Raw genomic sequence first — 19,624 nt, 5'->3', positions numbered from 1 at the left:
TAAAGTACCCGCTGAAATTCGAGGACGAATTTCAAAAATGGTGGGTAAATATGTTACGGTATAGAACTTGAATATTAGAACGGGAAGAAAATGTTTAGGCGGCCGGAGAGCTAAGTCGGTAGAGCATCGGAACGGTATTCCGAGGCCCCGGGTTCGAGTCCCGTTATGACTGCATATTTTTCTCAGCCTGTGACATATATTGGGTGGAAAGCTATAATTTTAATGCTAGTCTTCTTGATTATTTTTTTTATAAATAAGTAGCAGTTTGACTCAAATAATAGTTTTTAGGTTTGAGCACAGTCATATACTTTTTTTGAGAAAAATCGTTGTAAAATTTGCTATATTATATATATGTGATTGATACTTAAAAGATAAATGTGTTATAAGGGCATAACTGGCCAAAACGAATGTTTAGGGACAAATTATGTGTGTGGAGATTCTGGGGAATGATCCTCCAGAAGAAATTGAATTGTACTTTTAGTTCTAGTGCACTTTAATGTACATTTGATAATGTAATTTCCCCTTTTGAAATTATCAATATAATAAATAATTACTGTGAAAATCATGTGCAGGCCTAGTTCTCTTGACCTAATAGGACACACGCACGCTCGAATGCATGCATGCATACAAAAATGCACACATGTACGCACACGCATACCTGTGTGGCTTATCTGATGTAAATATCACAGAGTGAGCAAAATGTTCAGTTAGACTAGGACCGTAGCACAGGGCCTTGGCATATCCTGCTTCAGTACTGAATTTTAGAGGGTTTCAGCACTAAGAGTATGGCGATTTAAGTTATAGTATGTCCTACCCCGAAAAGATTAATTTTGAGTTGGATTTTTTTAATAAGGTGCCAAACGCTTCTATGAACTGGTACCATAGATGATTGTTTCATAAGTCTAATGCAGAATTCTAGCGAGATTTTAGGATACGCTTATCTGCATGCTCTTATCAGTAAGAAAAAAGCATATGCACACCTAAAAGATGGTGCTCTCCTCTCCTATCTCCTTGTTCTTATGCCGATGTAAACAGTACTTGTATATAGGTAAGTGTGTATAAAATGAATAAATGCAGTTGAAATTACACCTTTCAGTTTTAATACTTTCAAATAATCTTGCACTCTTCTTCAGCAGTGTTTTATATCTAAACGTTGATGGCAATGCTGTTCTTAGAAAGAGTGTTACGTCAGTAGAAAACATCATGCAATGATTTTTATAAGGCAGCTGAAACCTTCACTAAACAGAGACATATAAAAGATTTTATATTATGCTAACTGGTGAAATACTGAAAATTATCTGTGAGCAATTTTTCTATCCCACTCACAGTGCCGAATTTCTTTTTCAGAAACAAATTATCTCCCTTCTAATATACTCTTTTTAAATAACCTCACTTTTTTGCCTTTTGAAATATTGGCACCCTATGGTAATTCTAATACTCAAGCCATAGACGAGTCATGTACAGCTAGAAAATTTAGTATAGAATAAGCTAGGTATACTAAAGTTTTCAAAAGAAAGACAGTAATGTTCCAGAAACGTTATCTTGGTTGCTTGAACTTGCCATTCATGTATGTGTGTTTTTCCTCCTCTAGTCTTTTATTTATTATCGTCTTATAGATTTAAGAAAATCTTTAAACGTGTTATTTTCACTGAAACTGTACCAGTGATCTAGTAAATGCATGAAAAAATACCAGTTTCAGTTTGTTAAAATCAATTGTCAAGGTTTTACGGCTTTTACAGTAACGTATGCTAGCGCGCCAAATTTTCTTCCATATAGCTGTCGTAACATAATTTATGACCATTTTTCCTTGTTGGGGCTTATTTTTGCCATATCTTATCATTTTTTACTCTAAACTGCACTCAAATCACACAAAAACTTAGTAAAGGAGCCAAATCAGACGATAGAAAACAGCGACAAAAGTACAGGAAGATATTCAAATAAATCAAACAGACAATCAAGTCAACCCTAAGGTAATTAACCATTTAACAATAGATTTAACTAATAATGAAGTTAATTCATTAAGTAAAGGCCTTTAATTTAAACCAATCCATGTTGGAAGTAAAATAGAAATTCAGCCTGATATCAAAGAATTTTGCTGCAAATCAAGATTCAGTGAATTGTTTTACAAAGATGAGGTCACGAAGACAATAAATGATATTTCTTTAAATTAGAAATATTACTGGATGGTGTCCCAAAAGCAAAGACTAGGTCTTGGAAAATTTACAATACTATCGTGACAGCTGCATAGTATTATGTGACGTCATTTGCTATAACTTATGTCAGAAGTTAAATGAAAAAATAGGCCCGTCCAAGTGTTTTTTTTACATAACTGTAATGTCCACTGAATGGTGCAAGGATTACTTTAGTTTCCAGGACGCTAATACCGCTAGTGCATTTTCCAAAACTTTTCATGAAATAATTAGCATTAGCCTTGAACTCGAGACGATCACAATTCAGATTCCCCAGTTAGTAAGTCTAATTGCGTTTACTATTTATTAGAATAAGCCTTGCCACGTTGATTTCTGCATATACAGAAGAAATGTGTATATCTCTCTTTTTTATTTAATAAAGCACCGTAACTTTAAAATGCCATGAAACGCGCGTGCACTTTTCCTGCCAAAATAAAAGCTTATGTATGTTTGCGACAACCAACAGCATTTGGGTAAACCGTGGGTGTCCTTCAAGTCGCAAAGCGTGAGATTTGGAGCTATTCTATAATGCCATTAAAAAGATCCCGGCGGCACATAATAGCAATATATTAATAATGTATGTATGACACAAATCTTACGGGTCATACCGCGTTATACGTATCACTTACGTGTAAGCGTATTAATTCAGCTGTGTGTTCTAGTAACACAATGTAGGAAAATAATATCTGAAACGAGCAACCAGTAGTATAATTTGATGTATCGTGAAAGATATGCTTCATTGATTAAAAAAAATCACCAGAAAATACATGTAACTGAAATATAAGCTGTCCCTTGACAGATTTTAATATAGATCTTTTAATTTGAAACCTTACAAAATAAGTTTTTAGTTTCAGCATTCTATCATCAAAATGAGGCGTATCGAGAAAGTCGAAAAAATCAGAACGATCAATTACTACGTTCCATAAACCACAAAGCAGAGCCTCGCCATCTTCAAGCTGTAATAAGAATACGTCACGAATAATACGTCACAAATCATGAAACCGTTGGGGTTTTCCAAAGTAAACAAAAGTTTCTTTGACTGTAATCGGATCGGGATGTTTGCAGATAGTCTTTATAATTGTTCAATCACGTTTTTATTTGGTAAAAATTGTTAATGATGAATTAATGTTGTTCTTTTAAGTGATTTACCTCGGATTTTACAACAGGAAGCTGGATAATGTATGGCGGACTACCAGAACGGCGATTTTGATAGTGTTAGTTAGCTGGTAAATTAAACGACTTTGATATCTTTTTTGTTAATTGTGCTCAGAGACCCTGGGTTTTTGACGTTTCATTCCTGGTGTTTATTTTATATATATATAGGGGGTATTTGTTTGCAAAGGTAGACTTCTATGGTCATATTGATAGAATTTCAGACTCCTGTGTCACAATTTAGGCAGTCGTTGATCATTTTGCAAGAAATGGTTTGATAACGAATAGCCAGTCAGAAAAATTCGGTCTTTCAAAATTGCATTAAGCTGGCTTGCTCCGTTAAGGAGATTTGTACAGAAGTTACCAGTGTAAAGATATATTTAGAGACGGTTTATTTAAGGAAAAAGAAATTTGATGGTAGGGTAGAATCTATTGGAAATAAAGCAAAATCAGGTTTGCCGACATCAGCAACATGTCACATAGATATAGTTATGACAACAGAATTTCTTCGAAATAATTCTAGAATTTGTGTTTTTCACTATAATATATAATATTCATTTCCTTTTCAAGAAAATTTAATCATTTATGAAGATTTCTGTCAGGCGAGACTTCAAAAAAACTGGCAATGTTCCCAGAATATTACAAAAAAAAATGCAAATGTTACCAGATGATGAAACTTCGGTATATATTTTAAACCGGTGAAAAGAGGCAAAAATATATTTCAGCAAATGTGGTAAAAGGCAAATTAACGCAAAATGCAGTTTAAGGAGGTAGGTTACCTTGTTACCAGGGTAAATTCAAATTAGTTGAATTGCAGCATTTTTTTGTATTTCGTGTAATATGATCTCAATTTCGTTTGTCTCTGTCCCTTCAAGTTCAGTTTTTATCCGGGTTTGAAGAACATGACCCTCCAAAGGTATTTCATATTGAAAGAAGAACGAAAATACGGATATTTAACACTTTGCAGAGTATTTCAATTTCATTGATTAAAATGTATATGTCGCGGGGCTCGTGTTTCAATGGTAACGCATTTTCTCTCATTTTTAAACAATTATGTACAAAAAAGGGGGATTTCGGCGGCTTCAGTGCCATTCTGTTAATGACCAACATGGAATATTTGGGTAATATTATTAGCAAAATACCAAGCACTTTACATGGTGTCCTATTTTTCTTAAAGTTTAAAGTAACCATGGCAACAGAGATGTTTAAAATAGCTTATATCTTGCTTTTTGTCGTAATTTCTTACAAAAAGTATTGAATAAGATTATCTTTCTAGTTAATGTAGTTTTAAAACATATTATTTCTAACGTAGGTTATATTTTTGTGTTATTTGCATTTATTCAAACAAATTTCACAGCTTAGAATACTTACAGCAGTACCGTTCGGCTGCCATTTTTTATGGAAAAATCGTTCAGCATGCTGCTATTATTCTCATGGATATTGTTGAAATGAAAATGAAATACCGAAGCTGTGTTCCTTAAATAGACCAGTGTCAACGCTTTTGAATTTTACATTAAGATAGCTAGGTCACGGGCTTCGTTTCCATGGTAACATCAATTCAATTCAAGAAACCACAATTTTCTACTGAAATTTGAACAATTTTAGATCTTAGTTTTAGTATATAAGTAACAAATTATCAACGGAAACTGAAAAATAGGTATTACAAATCAAACTGCTAGTTTTTTTTATTTGAAAATGGCCGTAACAAGTAACCTTTCACCCAACTATATTCCAAATAACATTGGTTACTATCACCCATTTTCTTACATACCGCATAACATTTCAATATAACTACATAAAAGAAGCAAAATATTGATTATTATTCAGAGCAAAAGACTCTTAAAAATATTTCAGCAAATAATGGTTATTTGAAAATAGTTAAAATAAAGAAATTGCACAGAATTTAGTACTTTTAAGATAAAAGCTATTAATTTTGCGCGGTAACTGACACGTAACGTCATGACGTCAATGACGTCATTTTAAAGCAACATTGTTTTGAAGCGTTTCTGCGGCAATTTATTCATTATTTCTGCATTATTAACCATAAAGCATCAGATCGAAGACAGGTTCATGATTTGTTTTCAGAAGAATGAATATACAAACATATTTAGTTTGTCGTAAACGTCGTCGTAAATCGTCACGTTAGCTTCCGGTTGGACATGCGCACATACACATATGAAGGTAACCTACCTCCTTAAGTGTATGCTTTACTTTTTTCAAGCATAGGCATAGCAGTATCCTCACCAGTAAAAGGTACTAGTGGCACAGGACGGTACCACCATGTGACTTCTATCTTCTACCAAAATTGAAAAACAACTGTCCCAAAACGCCCCAAAATACTTTCTGAGATACCTGCGACCTAAACTTTAAGGCCTTTTATGCATGTTTTTTTACAAATACAACGGGCATAACACTGACTGTGTGAAAAACACATGCTTATAATAATATTTTATGTTTCATGAATCTTGGTCAAATATCTTTTATTAATACGTTGGATAATGTGCAGTTATAGTAAAACCTATTTATCATTGCAATGTATTGTTTTTTATCTTAAACCAAAATGTTTTCAGTCTGTTATAACTATTATTTCAACTACCACTTTTGCAAGATAAATGGTCCTTTTAGACGTATCAAACTTGTACTTACTCATCACGTTATTTATGTAACAATTTCAGTTTTTTCTCTCATGATATAATGGTCATAATTTTAAAACCAGGCTGTTTTGTGAAGTATGCTAATACATTATAAAGATTAGACACCAGTATATTTCCCTTAAAAATTGAAAAATCCAACACGTTTTCTCAAGACAGAAAAGTAGCTATTCGTTAAATTTGATGAGTAGCCTGAAGTTTTTCTATCCTGCTTATATTCAGAGAAAACAAACAGGTGTCATTTATATTAGGGCATGATTAATAACTACGGATGTTTTGCACATAACAATTATTAACAGCCTATAGCTTTCACGATGTTTGACATTATTTAACCTTTGCTTTTATAATTAATTGGATATTTTTATATAAATAATTACAGCTGCATTATTGTAGTACTCGTCATATACCATATTAAGGCCCGGTCACACCGACCGAACTTTGTTGGAGCGTTCCTGGAGCGGTGAAAAATTTCATCACCGCTCGTTACCGTTCACCACCCGTTAAGGCAACGCCGTATACGCTCGGCCACCGCTGATGGTCCCTCCTACCGCTCCGAAAGTTTTGAGCTGCACAAAATATTGCGAGCGGTGAGGAGCGGGCAATTTTCCGCTCCGGCAAAGTTCACCACCGCTCTAACAACGCCCAGTCAAGTTTGGCACCACTAGACGCAAGTTCGTGGACGCTTGGGTCCGCTAGGCCAACGCAGAAATCTTGAACGCTGGACCACCGCTGCTTCGCCAGCTTTGCCCGGGCGGTGATTAAACGTTGCACAAACTTTGGTGGAGCGGTTGTAAGCATTTTACGAGCGGACACGGGATTGCTGGAACGGTGTCGGGCGTTGAAGCAGCGATCCATTGCGGTGATGAACTTTGGTTTGGCGTTGGTATGGATGTGTCGGAGCGGGACCAGAATCGCTACCGCTCGCTACCGTTAAACCAACGCTAAAGCAACGCCGGCTTCAGCGGTGCACCTCTAAGGCAACGCCCGTGTTTTCGATTTTTTTCCCATTTTGTGCGCGGTGACGAGCGTTGTCTAAATTCCGCCCCCGCTCCCTACCGTTGAAGAACGCTCCAACAAAGTTCGGGCGGTGTAACCGGGCCTTTAGCTAGATTCAAAGTTAACCAGTGCCACGGCATTGACAGACAAAGGTTGTGATGCCTTTTAACAAGAAAGAAATAATTTTTTCCCATACATATTAAAAATACAGGTTATTTAGCGAATTATATCGAAAATATTTTGGCTTTTATATTTATATCAGAATAAGACGTTTGTGTCAGAAACTAAGAAAAACAATATATGTATCATTTCATAGCTTCCTTCATATATCTCTAAAATAATCCGTCACAAACTATTATATAGGCCTTCGGGCTATAATGTTCGATAATTTTCGTTTGATTATTCCATATACTACACGTGCCCATTAAATGCCTATTCATTCAAATTCATTCAAATTAAGTAGGTTATTGATATTAACAAGTGATTCATAAAATTCAAATTCGAACGCGTTACACCCTAATTGTTGTATTTTAACATTTATCAGCATCCATTTAATTGCCTTTAAAATGTCAAAATGAAATCTATCATTTTTTTCTGATTTTTCTTTCATCAGGTAAAAATTAAAATTATAGTATTTGAAAAGTGTGTGAAAGGATTCTTTCCTTGTTATAAAAAGTTATGACCTGTGTTATGAATGATAAAAGTAGTTTTGTTAAGAGATAAACAATTTTTTCCATATGTCTTCCATTGGCTAAATGAACAAATCTGCCAGTACTAGACCGATCAGTTGGTTTTCAATTCGACAGTTTAGGTTTATATTCTACCCGAACATTTCAGCTCCAAATACATTACATTTCATGTTTTATGACTGAACCAAAAGGTATATACGATTGAGTATAATAAGCAGTTTGCTGATCAACATGAGGACAAATCTGGTCATGTTTTTATATAATCAAGGGCTGCTTAAAAACCATACGTAGAGCAGTTTAAAGATGTTCAGATGTCAAGAAATGTATTTAGTTATTTGGCATCCTTTATATTATCCAAAATGATTTTACAAGACAACAAATTTACGATTGAAATATAATTTACTTTTCTTTCAAAGATTGGTTTCTTCATCCTTTTTTGGAAGGACAGACTTCCTTTTTGCTATCTATATTAACGTTCCACGGAAAAGTCATGTCTATGATAAAAGTTCTTTAAACCGGTAACTTTATACTTCGGTTTTCATCCTAAACCGAAGTTATTGATTCCGACTTATTAAAATTCATATAGTTTAAACATTAAATGTTCCTTTTTTTAGCTAAGAAATCTGATAATAACCTCAAATGTCAATTCAATCTCGTCCTTCATAAAGATATATTACTCTATCTTCTAGGAGCTAATTAACTTCTTGCAGAGCAGCTGACCATTGACACAGTATTTACATTATTAAAAATATAGTTAATCACACGTAGGAAATGATCAAATCATAATGTCAGTGCCATTAGTACCACTATTGCATTCGCTGGGAAGATATTATAAAACAACTTTAAACACGTTGACTAACAAATAAACGTTTTCTAACAAATTCAAATCTTACAACTGAAGGAGAGCCAATTTTGTCCTTTAGATATATTTGCAATCGCAGTTGTACAAAACTGTGGTAGGTATTTAATCACACCGTCAGAAATAAATGGTAGAGTGCTTCCGAACATTTATGCCGACAATTCACTAGAGCAAATGAATCCACAAGTTAAGTAGATAGCCTCCCCTTTCATAGTGGATAGCTTCCGCATATAAAAAAGTGTATAAATGTTCATCCCATGACGTTAAGGTCGAAACCTGGCACCAGTCACAAAAGCCTCCTAAACTTAAGTAAGAATAAACTTAAGGAAAGCTAACAGTTTTGTCCCTTCATATTACTAATGTCTTTGAGAGTTTTACCTGCCACAAATGTTGCTATTTAATTAACATTTACAAGAACTACTGCCCAGAAATATCTGTATCCCCATTTAAATAACAATTATGAACACATCACATTTCTTTCGACTTCCGTTTTGTGTTATTTTATTGTATTTGTTTCGTTGTCTCTGTATTTTGTGTCAGTACATAACTATTTGCTATATGCACTAATATTATGTTTCGTTTTCAGAGATCTTTCTTCTAAAAAGATAACACTCCATTGTTAAAACGTTTATAAGGACAATATAGAAATATATCCTGTCAGTTTGTTGTTGTCTTTATGATACAAGATAATAAAACGACAAAAAAGCCAAGTTATCTATACACGGTTGTTTTGTTTTGACGAGTAGCAACTCATTATGTATTTCATCACCAAAAAGGAGAAAATATTTATAAGCAAAACACAGTTCTGCAAAGGAAATATGTTAGAAATGAAGAATCTTGCATTCATTTAGAACAAAGTAAGAAATAAACAGATACTTTAAAATAAGGAGGTTAATAACACGTTTGGCAATGAAACGGATCTGAATTCATGATAACCCATAGAATTGATCCATGAATATAAGAATAAACATTTGGCGAGCTCAAACTAGATTTAGCAAAAAGACTGGTTATTGAAGTAACAAAAGCAATTCATAAAGGCCTCTATTATCATTCCTTTATCTCTGAATTATCTTGATTCAAAGTTGGAAGTTATCATTTGGTAACAGATGAAAAGATGAATTTCAGACTTCATGATACAGTATAGAAAAAGCTGCAAAATGACTGCAGCGTTCAATTTTAAAGCCTTAATTGCCTAAAATTTAACTTTGAAATACGAATCGCATTTTAAGATATCATATCTTGAATTGCAAAATAAAACTTTTTAACAGTTTTCAATTCGAATCGCAAAATGCAATTTCCAGTTTCATATTACAAAGCACGAGAACGTCTTAATTGCTGTAAGACACCATCTTTCCTTAAAAGTGCATTTAATTTAGTTTTTTTTTAGTTTAATCATATTTTATTGCATATAATTTTCATTTCTACATATATACGTAACATACATAATAAATAATCATATACTGAAATGAAAAGAACAGCAAATGAATTGGACTTAAAGTTATGCCAACATTATAAACAGTCCTCCCGAAAAAAGTGCATCTTGGCTTGATATACTTCTTGAACCCCAAAACAGAAATTCAATTTTCAATTCGAACTACAAAATATTTTGTTTTCTATTCGGATCAAAATACACTAGACATATGCAGACATAAAATGTTTTTATAGACATTGGTTCATTTTCTTCCAAAGATTTGTGTAAATCAACCAGCAACACTATTTCTCAACATTACAATTCTATTCCTCTTAACGAGTTCTTCCAGTAGCAGACATATACATTGATGATGGAAACGAAGTTTTCTAGATATCTGTATTTCAAAGTAAGACTTAAGTAACATAATGTTTTATCCAACAGAAAACAAAAGATGTTTTAAAATTCTTAAAATGGAACAAAGACGCAGGTCCTGTCGGCATTGTCAGTAGAATTCCTTTTGAAGCCTGTCACGAACAATATTTATTTCTCTTTGTGACCTTTTTTACTGTCTCATTATCACTCTTTATTACTGCGAATATGGTGAAAGAAGCTCATGTAAGCGCAATCTGCGTAGGGGCGATGCCAGTAATAATTACCCTCCCATTTCATTCTTTAATATGATTGGAAAGGCTTTTGAACGCTTTATTTTTAAGAACGTTTTCAGGCACCTCTATGATTCTCGCTTTCTTACTCCAGTACAATCTGGTTTCATTCCAGATGACGCAACAGTCAACCAACTTGTCTTTATTTATCTGTGAAACATTCAAAAACGGTAAGGAGGTGCGAAAGGTCTTCTTCGATATCAGCACTTTGACAAAGTCTGTCACTGAGGTCCTCTGTGCATGTTGCTGGGATTACAGGTGCTCTCTTCTTTGATTTAAAATTATCTTTCAAATAGATGTCAATGAGTTGTCCTTCCTATTGGGCTTTTGTAAACTCTGGCGTTCCTCATTGATTTATCTTTGGTCCCTTGCTATTCCTTATTTTCATAAATGACATTGTTGAGGAAATAAGATCATGTATTAATCATTTAGCTGACGTCTCTTGTCTTTACATTATAGTTGAGCAACCAGAAAGGCCTACATCGACAGGTCTTCTTCAGTCTGACATTCAAACAATTTTCATTTTCACATGGGAAGATAAATGGTTCGTCAGATTAAATCCTTCAAAATCTGGAACTTTTTTAATATGGAAAAAACGAAATGGTCAACCACATCCTCCTCTTCAAATGACTCATTAGAACACTTACAAAGAGAAATATGTTGGAAAACACTCACGGAAAGACGCTATCAACATAGACTCATCTTGTTGTTTTTTATTTTTAAAATGAAGTCGTATTTGACCCCAGCATATCTGTATTTTCGTGTTCCTTACACACAATGCAATTCAAGAATCCGCGGTGTACCGCTGGAACGACACTTTATTTTAATTCATTTTTGCCTTCAACTATACGTGACTGGAACATATTTAACCCTAGTAGACATTTGCGAATTGAGTCTACGTGGACTGTGGACACCTAAGACGATCGATTTTTCAAGGGGATCGTCTCAACATGATTCAATTAATTTATGTGCGGTAGGAAAACATTCATATAATAATGGTAAGGTCTGGCTTATTATGCCACCATACAGGATCAGATTTGGATTTGTCTGTCCGTCCGTCTGTTCGTCAGAGAAATGTTACACATATCGCAAAAAGTATTTGATCTAGCATCATAACACTTTCCTGAAATGTTCTTCAATATTATAAGTTGCGCATCTGAGAAAAAAAGAAAAAAATGAGCTAATCTGATCGCAATGTATCCGTCGTCCGTCGTCGTCGTCCGACAGGAAAAAAATCTTAACTGGGGCAGCTAGGATCAAAATGTAGGTCAGCAGGTAAAACATTGTCAAAACTTAAGAAAACTTAATATCTTGCGTCCCCATCTCTTTGTTGTTATTAAACTCCCGAAGAGACGTATTTTATTGTCTGTACCAACGTGCAATGTCGCTGACACAATGCCGGTACCAGCGTGTAATGTCGCTGACACCATGCCGGTACCAGCGTGTAATGTCGCTGACACCATGCCGGTACCAGCATGAAATGTCGCTGACATCATGCCGGTACCAGCGTGCAATGTCGCTGACACCATGCCGGTACCAGCGTGCAATGTCGCTGTCCCCATGCCGGTACCAGCGTGCAATGGCGCTGACACCATGCCGGTGTCAAAGTGTGCTAGGCAATATTACACTTGAATGTTATAGCTGCCAGTTTTATAACAAGACCCTAAAGCGGTCACCTGTGTACAAGGCTTCAAATGTGTTTGTATAAGTACAGAGTTAGGTTTTTTCTATGTTAGCCTATATTATATACATGTCACACACATTTTTGAACCTTGGGCAATAATTTTAATAATTGCGGTAGACATTACAAATCTGATATCACACGCCAAATATCAAGGCTCTAGCTATTATTGATTCAGAGAAGAAGATTTTCAAAGTTTCTTATATATAAGCGTATAGTAAGTACATGTCAGACACGGACATGGCCATTTTATTGACCTTAGGGCGATAATTTGGACAATTAAGGTAGAGATGCCAAAATCAAGGCTCTAGAAAAAAGGATTTTTAAAGTCTGATAGCTGAAAACCTATTTTTAACCAAACATACCCGTATGTTCAATGAACCGGAACCATTTAACAATTTTGAAAGAGGGCTACCCAGAAAACGTTTGTGTAAAGTTTCATCAAAATACATTCAGTAGTTTTGGAGGAAATGTTGTTTAAAGAAATGTTTGATGAAAAGTGACCACGCCCTCTGGCGGTCATGTTTTTTGACGTATCAGAAAAATTTGAACAGTATTTGTAGAAGGTCACACAAGAACCATTTGTGTAAAATTATTTTAAAATCAGGCTAGCAGTTTCACACAAGAAGATTTTTAAAGTTACCACTATATACATATAGGGAAAAGTGACCATGCCCTCTGGCAGCCATGTTCTTTGATGAATCAAAATAATTTGAACAATCTTAGTAGAGGGTCACACAAGGACCATTTGTGTAAAATTATTCTAAAATCGAGCCAGCAGTTTCACACAAGAAGATTTTTAAAGTTTCCACTACATTGTATATACATATAGGGAAAAGTGACTACGCCCTCTGGTGGCCATTTTTTTTGACGAATCAGAATAATTTGAAAAATCTTGGTAGAGGGCCACACAAGGGCCATTTGTGTAAAATTATTTTAAAATTAGGACAGCAGTTTCACAGAAGAAGAGTTTTAAAGTTTCCACTATATACATATAGGGAAAAGTGACCACGCCCTTTGGCGGCCATGTTTTTGACGAATCAAAATAATTTGAACAATATTGGTAGAGAGTGACATAAAGACCATTTGTTTGAAATTATTTAAAAATCGGACCATCGGTTCAAGAGATGTCGTTTGAAGAATTTTCTATTTTTAGCTCTGGCGGCCCCTATGTGAAACCAAGCGTAACCGTTTGAACAACATTGGTTGAGGACTATCCAAAACACATCCATGCCAAGTTTCATTAAGTTGCAACTGTCCAGTAAGCATTTTAAATAAAACTGTAATGTCGAGTACTTAACTGTTAGCGGTCTAGCAATAAAATGTACCTGAACAGTTGCGTTCTAACTTTAAAGTTCATATCTTTTTTCTCGTCAGTGTTTTTCTTTGCATTACATGTTTACTGAATAATTAATAATATGAGGGCATATTTTAAAATGCATCAACTAAGACAGGCGGATGCATTTAGTTGCGCAATTTGGATATACGATTTTTTTGTATGTCATTTAATGGCTTTGTCATTAATTTGGTAAATTAGCCATTTTTCGTCAACATAAACGTCTTGACAGTAACATGCATAAAACCAAACATGCCAAATTCAAGTAAACAAATCATACATAAGCGTCGAAGCGTGGAGTTTTTGAGTACAAAAAGCCCATTCTCCCGGCGGGAAGGTGTCATACACTTGTGGTCCGTCTACAGTACAATTCTTGTTGCCAGTTTTAAGGGATAGCAGATAACGACCATGAAGGTGGAAGTTGCTTTATTGCTTTTAGCTGCATCAGGTTTGTTCTTATGTTTTCTCTATATTACATCGGTTTTCAAACTATTTGCTGTAAGCTTGTATCATTCAAACGCTAACGATTATTTCAATGATAAAAACGTACAAAATGATATCAACATTCAAATATCTAAGTTATTTATAACGTTTGTTGTAATTTCACTGTGCTTAACATGTATCTTATATGTTAAAGGTTTTTACTAATCAAACGGTCTTCAGTACTTCTTTATCTTTGGTCTTTATTTGATATTTTTATTATTTTGAGTTGATAAAACTAGACTCAGAATTACAAACCTGAATAAAGAAATAAATAAATAATATGTCTGTTTATAACGTATTTTAAATACAATTAAATGTTTGCCACATTCACAAAATAATTTAAAATCAATTACACATATATATTTTTTCATACTACTTTCTACTAATAGAAAGCAATAAAGGTACCTTATAAACAAAACACTATTTTAGTGAAATATTGTTTTTTCATGATTTGAGCCGTGCCATGAGAAAACCAACATAGTGGGTGTGCGACCAGCATGGATCCAGACCAGCCTGCGCATCCGCGCAGTCTGGTCAGGTTCCATGCTGTTCGCTTTTAAAGCCTATTGGAATTGGAGAAACTGTTAGCGAACAGCATGGATCCTGACCAGACTGCGCGGATGCGCAGGCTGGTCTGGATCCATGCTGGTCGCACACCCACTATGTTGGTTTTCCCATGGCACGGCTCATTTAGTATCAGGTATTTTCTAATAACGCATTTCAATTTTTTCCTTTGATGATGTGTGCCTTTCATACTTTTGCTTTATTACTAAGTATTACCTGATACTTGCCGTACAATAAATCGTTTGAATTTTTTTTTTTGTATTTTAGCATCACGTGACTATGATATTGATTATGAATCTTATTTTTTTTACTGGTAATCATTTTCCCGATTTACTTAACGAATTTAAAAAAGTACGTACAAAATGAATGCTTCTATCTGCCTGGATCTACAAGAGATTTTCATTTGCTTCACTCTGTCTCTGAGTTCTGTTAAAAAGTGTATGCACTGAAGAACACACATTAAAAGTTATTCTGATCAGAAACTGTGTAAAGAATAAGCAAAACGGTATATTTATAGCTGCTGCTGTGAGCGCCTATCGCGTTTGGTCAGGCGACGAGTGTAGGAGGTACTGTGGGTACCATACCAGCTATGTATGTTCTACAGGGGAGGTAACCTATGACAACGAGTGCATGCTGAAGTGCGAGTATGTATACGGCTGTCCATATATCTTTATTTTAGGTTATATAGAGGCGTGCAGATTTTGTTATTGTAGTCAGCTTCAATAATAACGCTTTGTTAACAATTCAGAATGTTTTATATTTGTAATACTCATTTATGTTTGGTTGATATATATTAAAAATAGAACGCAACTGAATAAAAAATAGCAGATTCGGTTCAACTGATTCTATTCATGAGAAAGGTTACACATTTAAGTTTTTCGTAAAATCGCACATCTATAACTAAACCGGAAAGTTTCGCTCAGTAAAGGTCAACAGTATCTAACTTTCAGAATACCCTGACAAATAAGGGAAAAGCGGTGGCACAATTTGTAGAAATATTTACATAATTTAGGAATGCGGCGAGAATATGTAACCCTGGCATTTAACCAAATATTTATTGATCAATCGCTGGAGCAATGGAACAAGTTATAAAGCTCCAGTAATTATTACTTATCCCGGTTTTAGGGGTTGTATGGGCGTTGCACATTCCATTACCTCTCAATAGACTCATCCGCCCTCTTAGCTCAATAGGGAGAGCGCAGATCTACGGATCGCGGGCCCGCGAGTCCGATCCCCAGGCAAGCCGTATGTTCTCCGTGACAATTTGTTAAAAGACATTGTGTCTGAAATCATTTATCCTCCACCTCTGATTCATGTGGGGAAATTTGCAGTTACTTGCGGAGAACAGGTTTGTACTGGTACAGCACCCAGGAAAACTGGTTATGTTAACCGCCCGCCGTTACATAACTGAAATACCGTTTAAAAACGGCATTGAACCCAAAACAAACACACATTTAAACCCTACCTGTTATTGTTTTGCTTGGTTGCATTCTATGCTTCCAAAGGGTCTTTTGCTAGATTTTCAGCGTTCTACCTTTTTAATTCGCATGTGACACCCTATATTTCTGCGTGGTGTCAGTAGATTTTCATGTCGTGTTAAGCTAAAAATAAGTGGTTGACAAAACAGATCAGTTATTAGGTTGGTTAGTGAATCAGTATGATAAATATGGGCACTCGGCTTACGACTCCCTACACCCCCACTCCCACCAACCCAACAATTATCGTACTCACCCCACATATTTCAAAGATAGGTTACTGAGAGACCCAATAACGGACTGACCCAATCATCCCGGACGGTTTGCATGCAGTGATGAATTTCACAGGCCTCATATACTGGTTAATTTTGTCGGTTAAAAATGTATGATATCTTTTGTTCTATTCTGTTCTAACCTGTAACTTTGATAGATCAGTTTTTTATTGTATTTTGTTTCATGTTTTCGCACTTATTTCATAAAGTATATTTCAAATTGTGATCCAATATTTTCTTATTGAACATTATATATGTGCTTTTATGTAAATCACTTTTGAGCGTATTTTAATAATAATAATAATAACTAATGTTAGAATTTCTACTATCTGACAACCATTTTGTTACATTCGGACAACGGCTAGAATAAGATTGTGTCAACTGTTGCTGATCCGGTAAAACAAAAAGTATTATTAGTTGCTAATAACGTATACAATATTTCTCAATTATAACAGAAACTATTTACTTAAATCTTAACGGTTATTTCAATTGCTTCCAGATGTTGCATATGTCTGAAAGTCATTATAACCAAACTATAATGTATTTCGTGAATTTACAGCCGGGCCTACAAACAGTGTGATGGCCGATGTCCCTGCTACAGGCCTCCCCGACCGATATACTATGAACCGAGACCAGTTGAACCCCAGGAGCCTGTGTACGTGTACAACGAGCCACTACCCCAAAATGACTGTAGGTGCAGTCCAGATAAAGATTATGTGTGTACATACGATGGCGAAACCTACGATAATGAGTGCGAAGCAAACTGCGAGTAAGTCAATTTAAGAAATAAACTTCTAGTCAATAGTTGCAGATACTTTCTCTGTGTCATAACTCGTCTATTCAGCGCAGAATCTGATTAACTGCAGTAACTTGAAGAAGACGTGACGATACTACCTATATATGCTGTGTTAATTTATTTGCGTTAACTTTAACGCATATATTTGAATTTCTGTAATTACATAATGTTCTCTATATGGGTATTTGTCTATTCTTATATGACTAACAATGCTTTAATCAGAGCATTATGTAATATCGTCATGTGATATTTAGCGCTATGTGCGCATCGGGTAACAGCGCTTTCAAATTTACTGAAAAACATAATAAAATATCACATAGCATAACTGTCAGAATTAATTCATATACACATGGAGTTGATTTTAAGCTGTGCAAAATAATTCACCATCATTTGCGCCCTAATGGAGGTATTACCATTTCCGGTCCTGGCGTGTATAAGCAAAGAAGCGTGACAATCTACCATTTGGCGCCACACATGCGCCATTAAATAGTTCTATCATATCTTATATATTTTTTACAATAAATCGTATATATGAATTGAAATCATTTATACTAAAACCGTGTTTAAAACACTATTTATACACTCGGGCGGTTGAACGTCGTACGAAATAATTTCATTCGGGCTGCGCTCCCGTGAAATTATTACGCCCATCGTGTATGAATAGTCATTTAAAACACAATTTCTCTATAAATTAGTTCTTAAATGGACTTATCAGGTAAGGTCAAATATCAATTATATTATCTCTACTTTCAAAAGCTGACTGAATAGTGTTATTTAAATCATCCTTGAAAAATAACCGAGTTATCTAATGCCATTAAACTTGAGAATCTGCCATTAAATTTCAGCTGCTGCTTTTATACAGTCATTTCATTAAGGTTGTTTTGCCTTCCAAATATGAAATCATCGTATTTTTAGAAGGGAAGCATTAATATTAAGATTAGCAATATAGTAAGAGCAGAAGTAGAAATAAATTGATGTCAGCATGAATATTCATACAGCAGGTCATGTTTATCTCTTCACATGTTATGACTACAGCAGTCGGCATCTACATTTAACAATGGCTGATCTTGTCTTTATGAAGGTTTCACCGCTATAGATGGTTTTTCGCGTATTTATCCTCCCTAGTATACATTGTCGCACAATTATCTAACTAGCAAATAGTTTGCTTTCCCATCTTACTCACGTACAGTGATGTCCTTCTTTGTGACTTTTTTCTTTCTTTTGATTTACATGTATTCTTGTTTTATCACATTTTCTCAACGGAAATATGTTTTTGTTTTCAATACGTTATCAGGTAGATCGACGTTAGGGTAAGTGTACAGGTGACATACCATACATGTATGTGGACTATGTAGTACGATGTATGTAGCCACAGACATGCGCATATTACAACAACAAGTATTTATATAACGAAAATACACCTTTTTATTTTCAGCGGAAAAGTCAAGATGTGTGACGGTCAGTGCCCATGCACATAGATGGACTGTGGGCGCGAACGTGGAAGCTTTTTGTATCTAAGATGTATAATATCGAATAAATACAATGTATAAAAAAACATCAAAATTATGTTTCTAAATGTTTTGACAAAATGGTTGCGGCACTTCAATTGGTAGGTGATGTTTTGCAAATGTAACATAACAAAGTCAACATCGTGTTGATACTTCTGTTATTTTTGTGCTTCTTTTGGATCATTGTTTCAAGTCAATGTTACTGTGTGGCATATAAAGTAGTTTTGTCCAGGCCAGGGCAAATCGGCATGAGGTGTATTTCATATACAATAACCTACCATGAACATATTCAATCAAAGGCGTTTGCTAATACTTCGCCTCATTTCGTCCTATGTTTCAAACGGATTTTTTACTCCAGAACTATAGTTTTTACATGTGGTACAGCGCCCGCATTAGTGGCCTTCGTGGTCGAGTGGTTAAGGTCGCTGACTTCAGATCACTTGCCCTCCACCAAGGTGGGTTCGAGCCTCCCTCTGGACGTTGAATTTTTCATGTGAGGGAGCCAACCACCTGGTTTATGGAAAGTCAGTGGTTCGACCCAGGTACCCGCTCGTAATGAAATAATGCATGGAGGGGTACCTGGGGTCATTATCCACCATCAACGCTTGAAAGTAGCCGTATGACCTATAATTGTGTCGGTGTGATGTTAAACCCAACAAAAACATAAACAAGAAGCATAGACTCGTTGTTGTTATTTCTAGTGCAGTATGTCATTTTAGATAATGGAGTCCTTTCAACATTTCTATATAATAGTTCCGCACAACATGATGCAAACTCCAACACAGTGTTACCTCCCCTTATCGGTACAGTAGACAATATTCCTGCGCGGAGGTTGAACCTGATACTTGAAGGGTGCTGGTCGTTGCACATATTTTACTACCTCCCATGAGCAGACTCGAT

The 19,624-nt window shown here is 35.2% G+C and overlaps 1 protein-coding gene across 1 annotated transcript; it reads left to right on the top strand.

The window, feature by feature from the left end:
- Positions 1–13,915: 13,915 nt before the first annotated feature.
- LOC128559380 (insoluble matrix shell protein 6-like) lies at positions 13,916–19,405 on the top strand. Its single transcript, XM_053550731.1, has 4 exons — positions 13,916–14,074; positions 15,191–15,317; positions 16,980–17,189; positions 18,652–19,405. The coding sequence occupies exons 1-4, from the start codon at positions 14,035–14,037 to the stop codon at positions 18,692–18,694; spliced, it is 420 nt and encodes a 139-aa protein (XP_053406706.1). The 5' UTR covers positions 13,916–14,034; the 3' UTR covers positions 18,695–19,405.
- The last annotated feature ends 219 nt before the right edge of the window (positions 19,406–19,624 follow it).

The sequence above is a fragment of the Mercenaria mercenaria genome, chromosome 9, assembly GCF_021730395.1.
Source record: "Mercenaria mercenaria strain notata chromosome 9, MADL_Memer_1, whole genome shotgun sequence".
NCBI lineage: Eukaryota > Metazoa > Mollusca > Bivalvia > Venerida > Veneridae > Mercenaria > Mercenaria mercenaria.
This window is presented reverse-complemented; position numbering and strand designations above follow the sequence as displayed.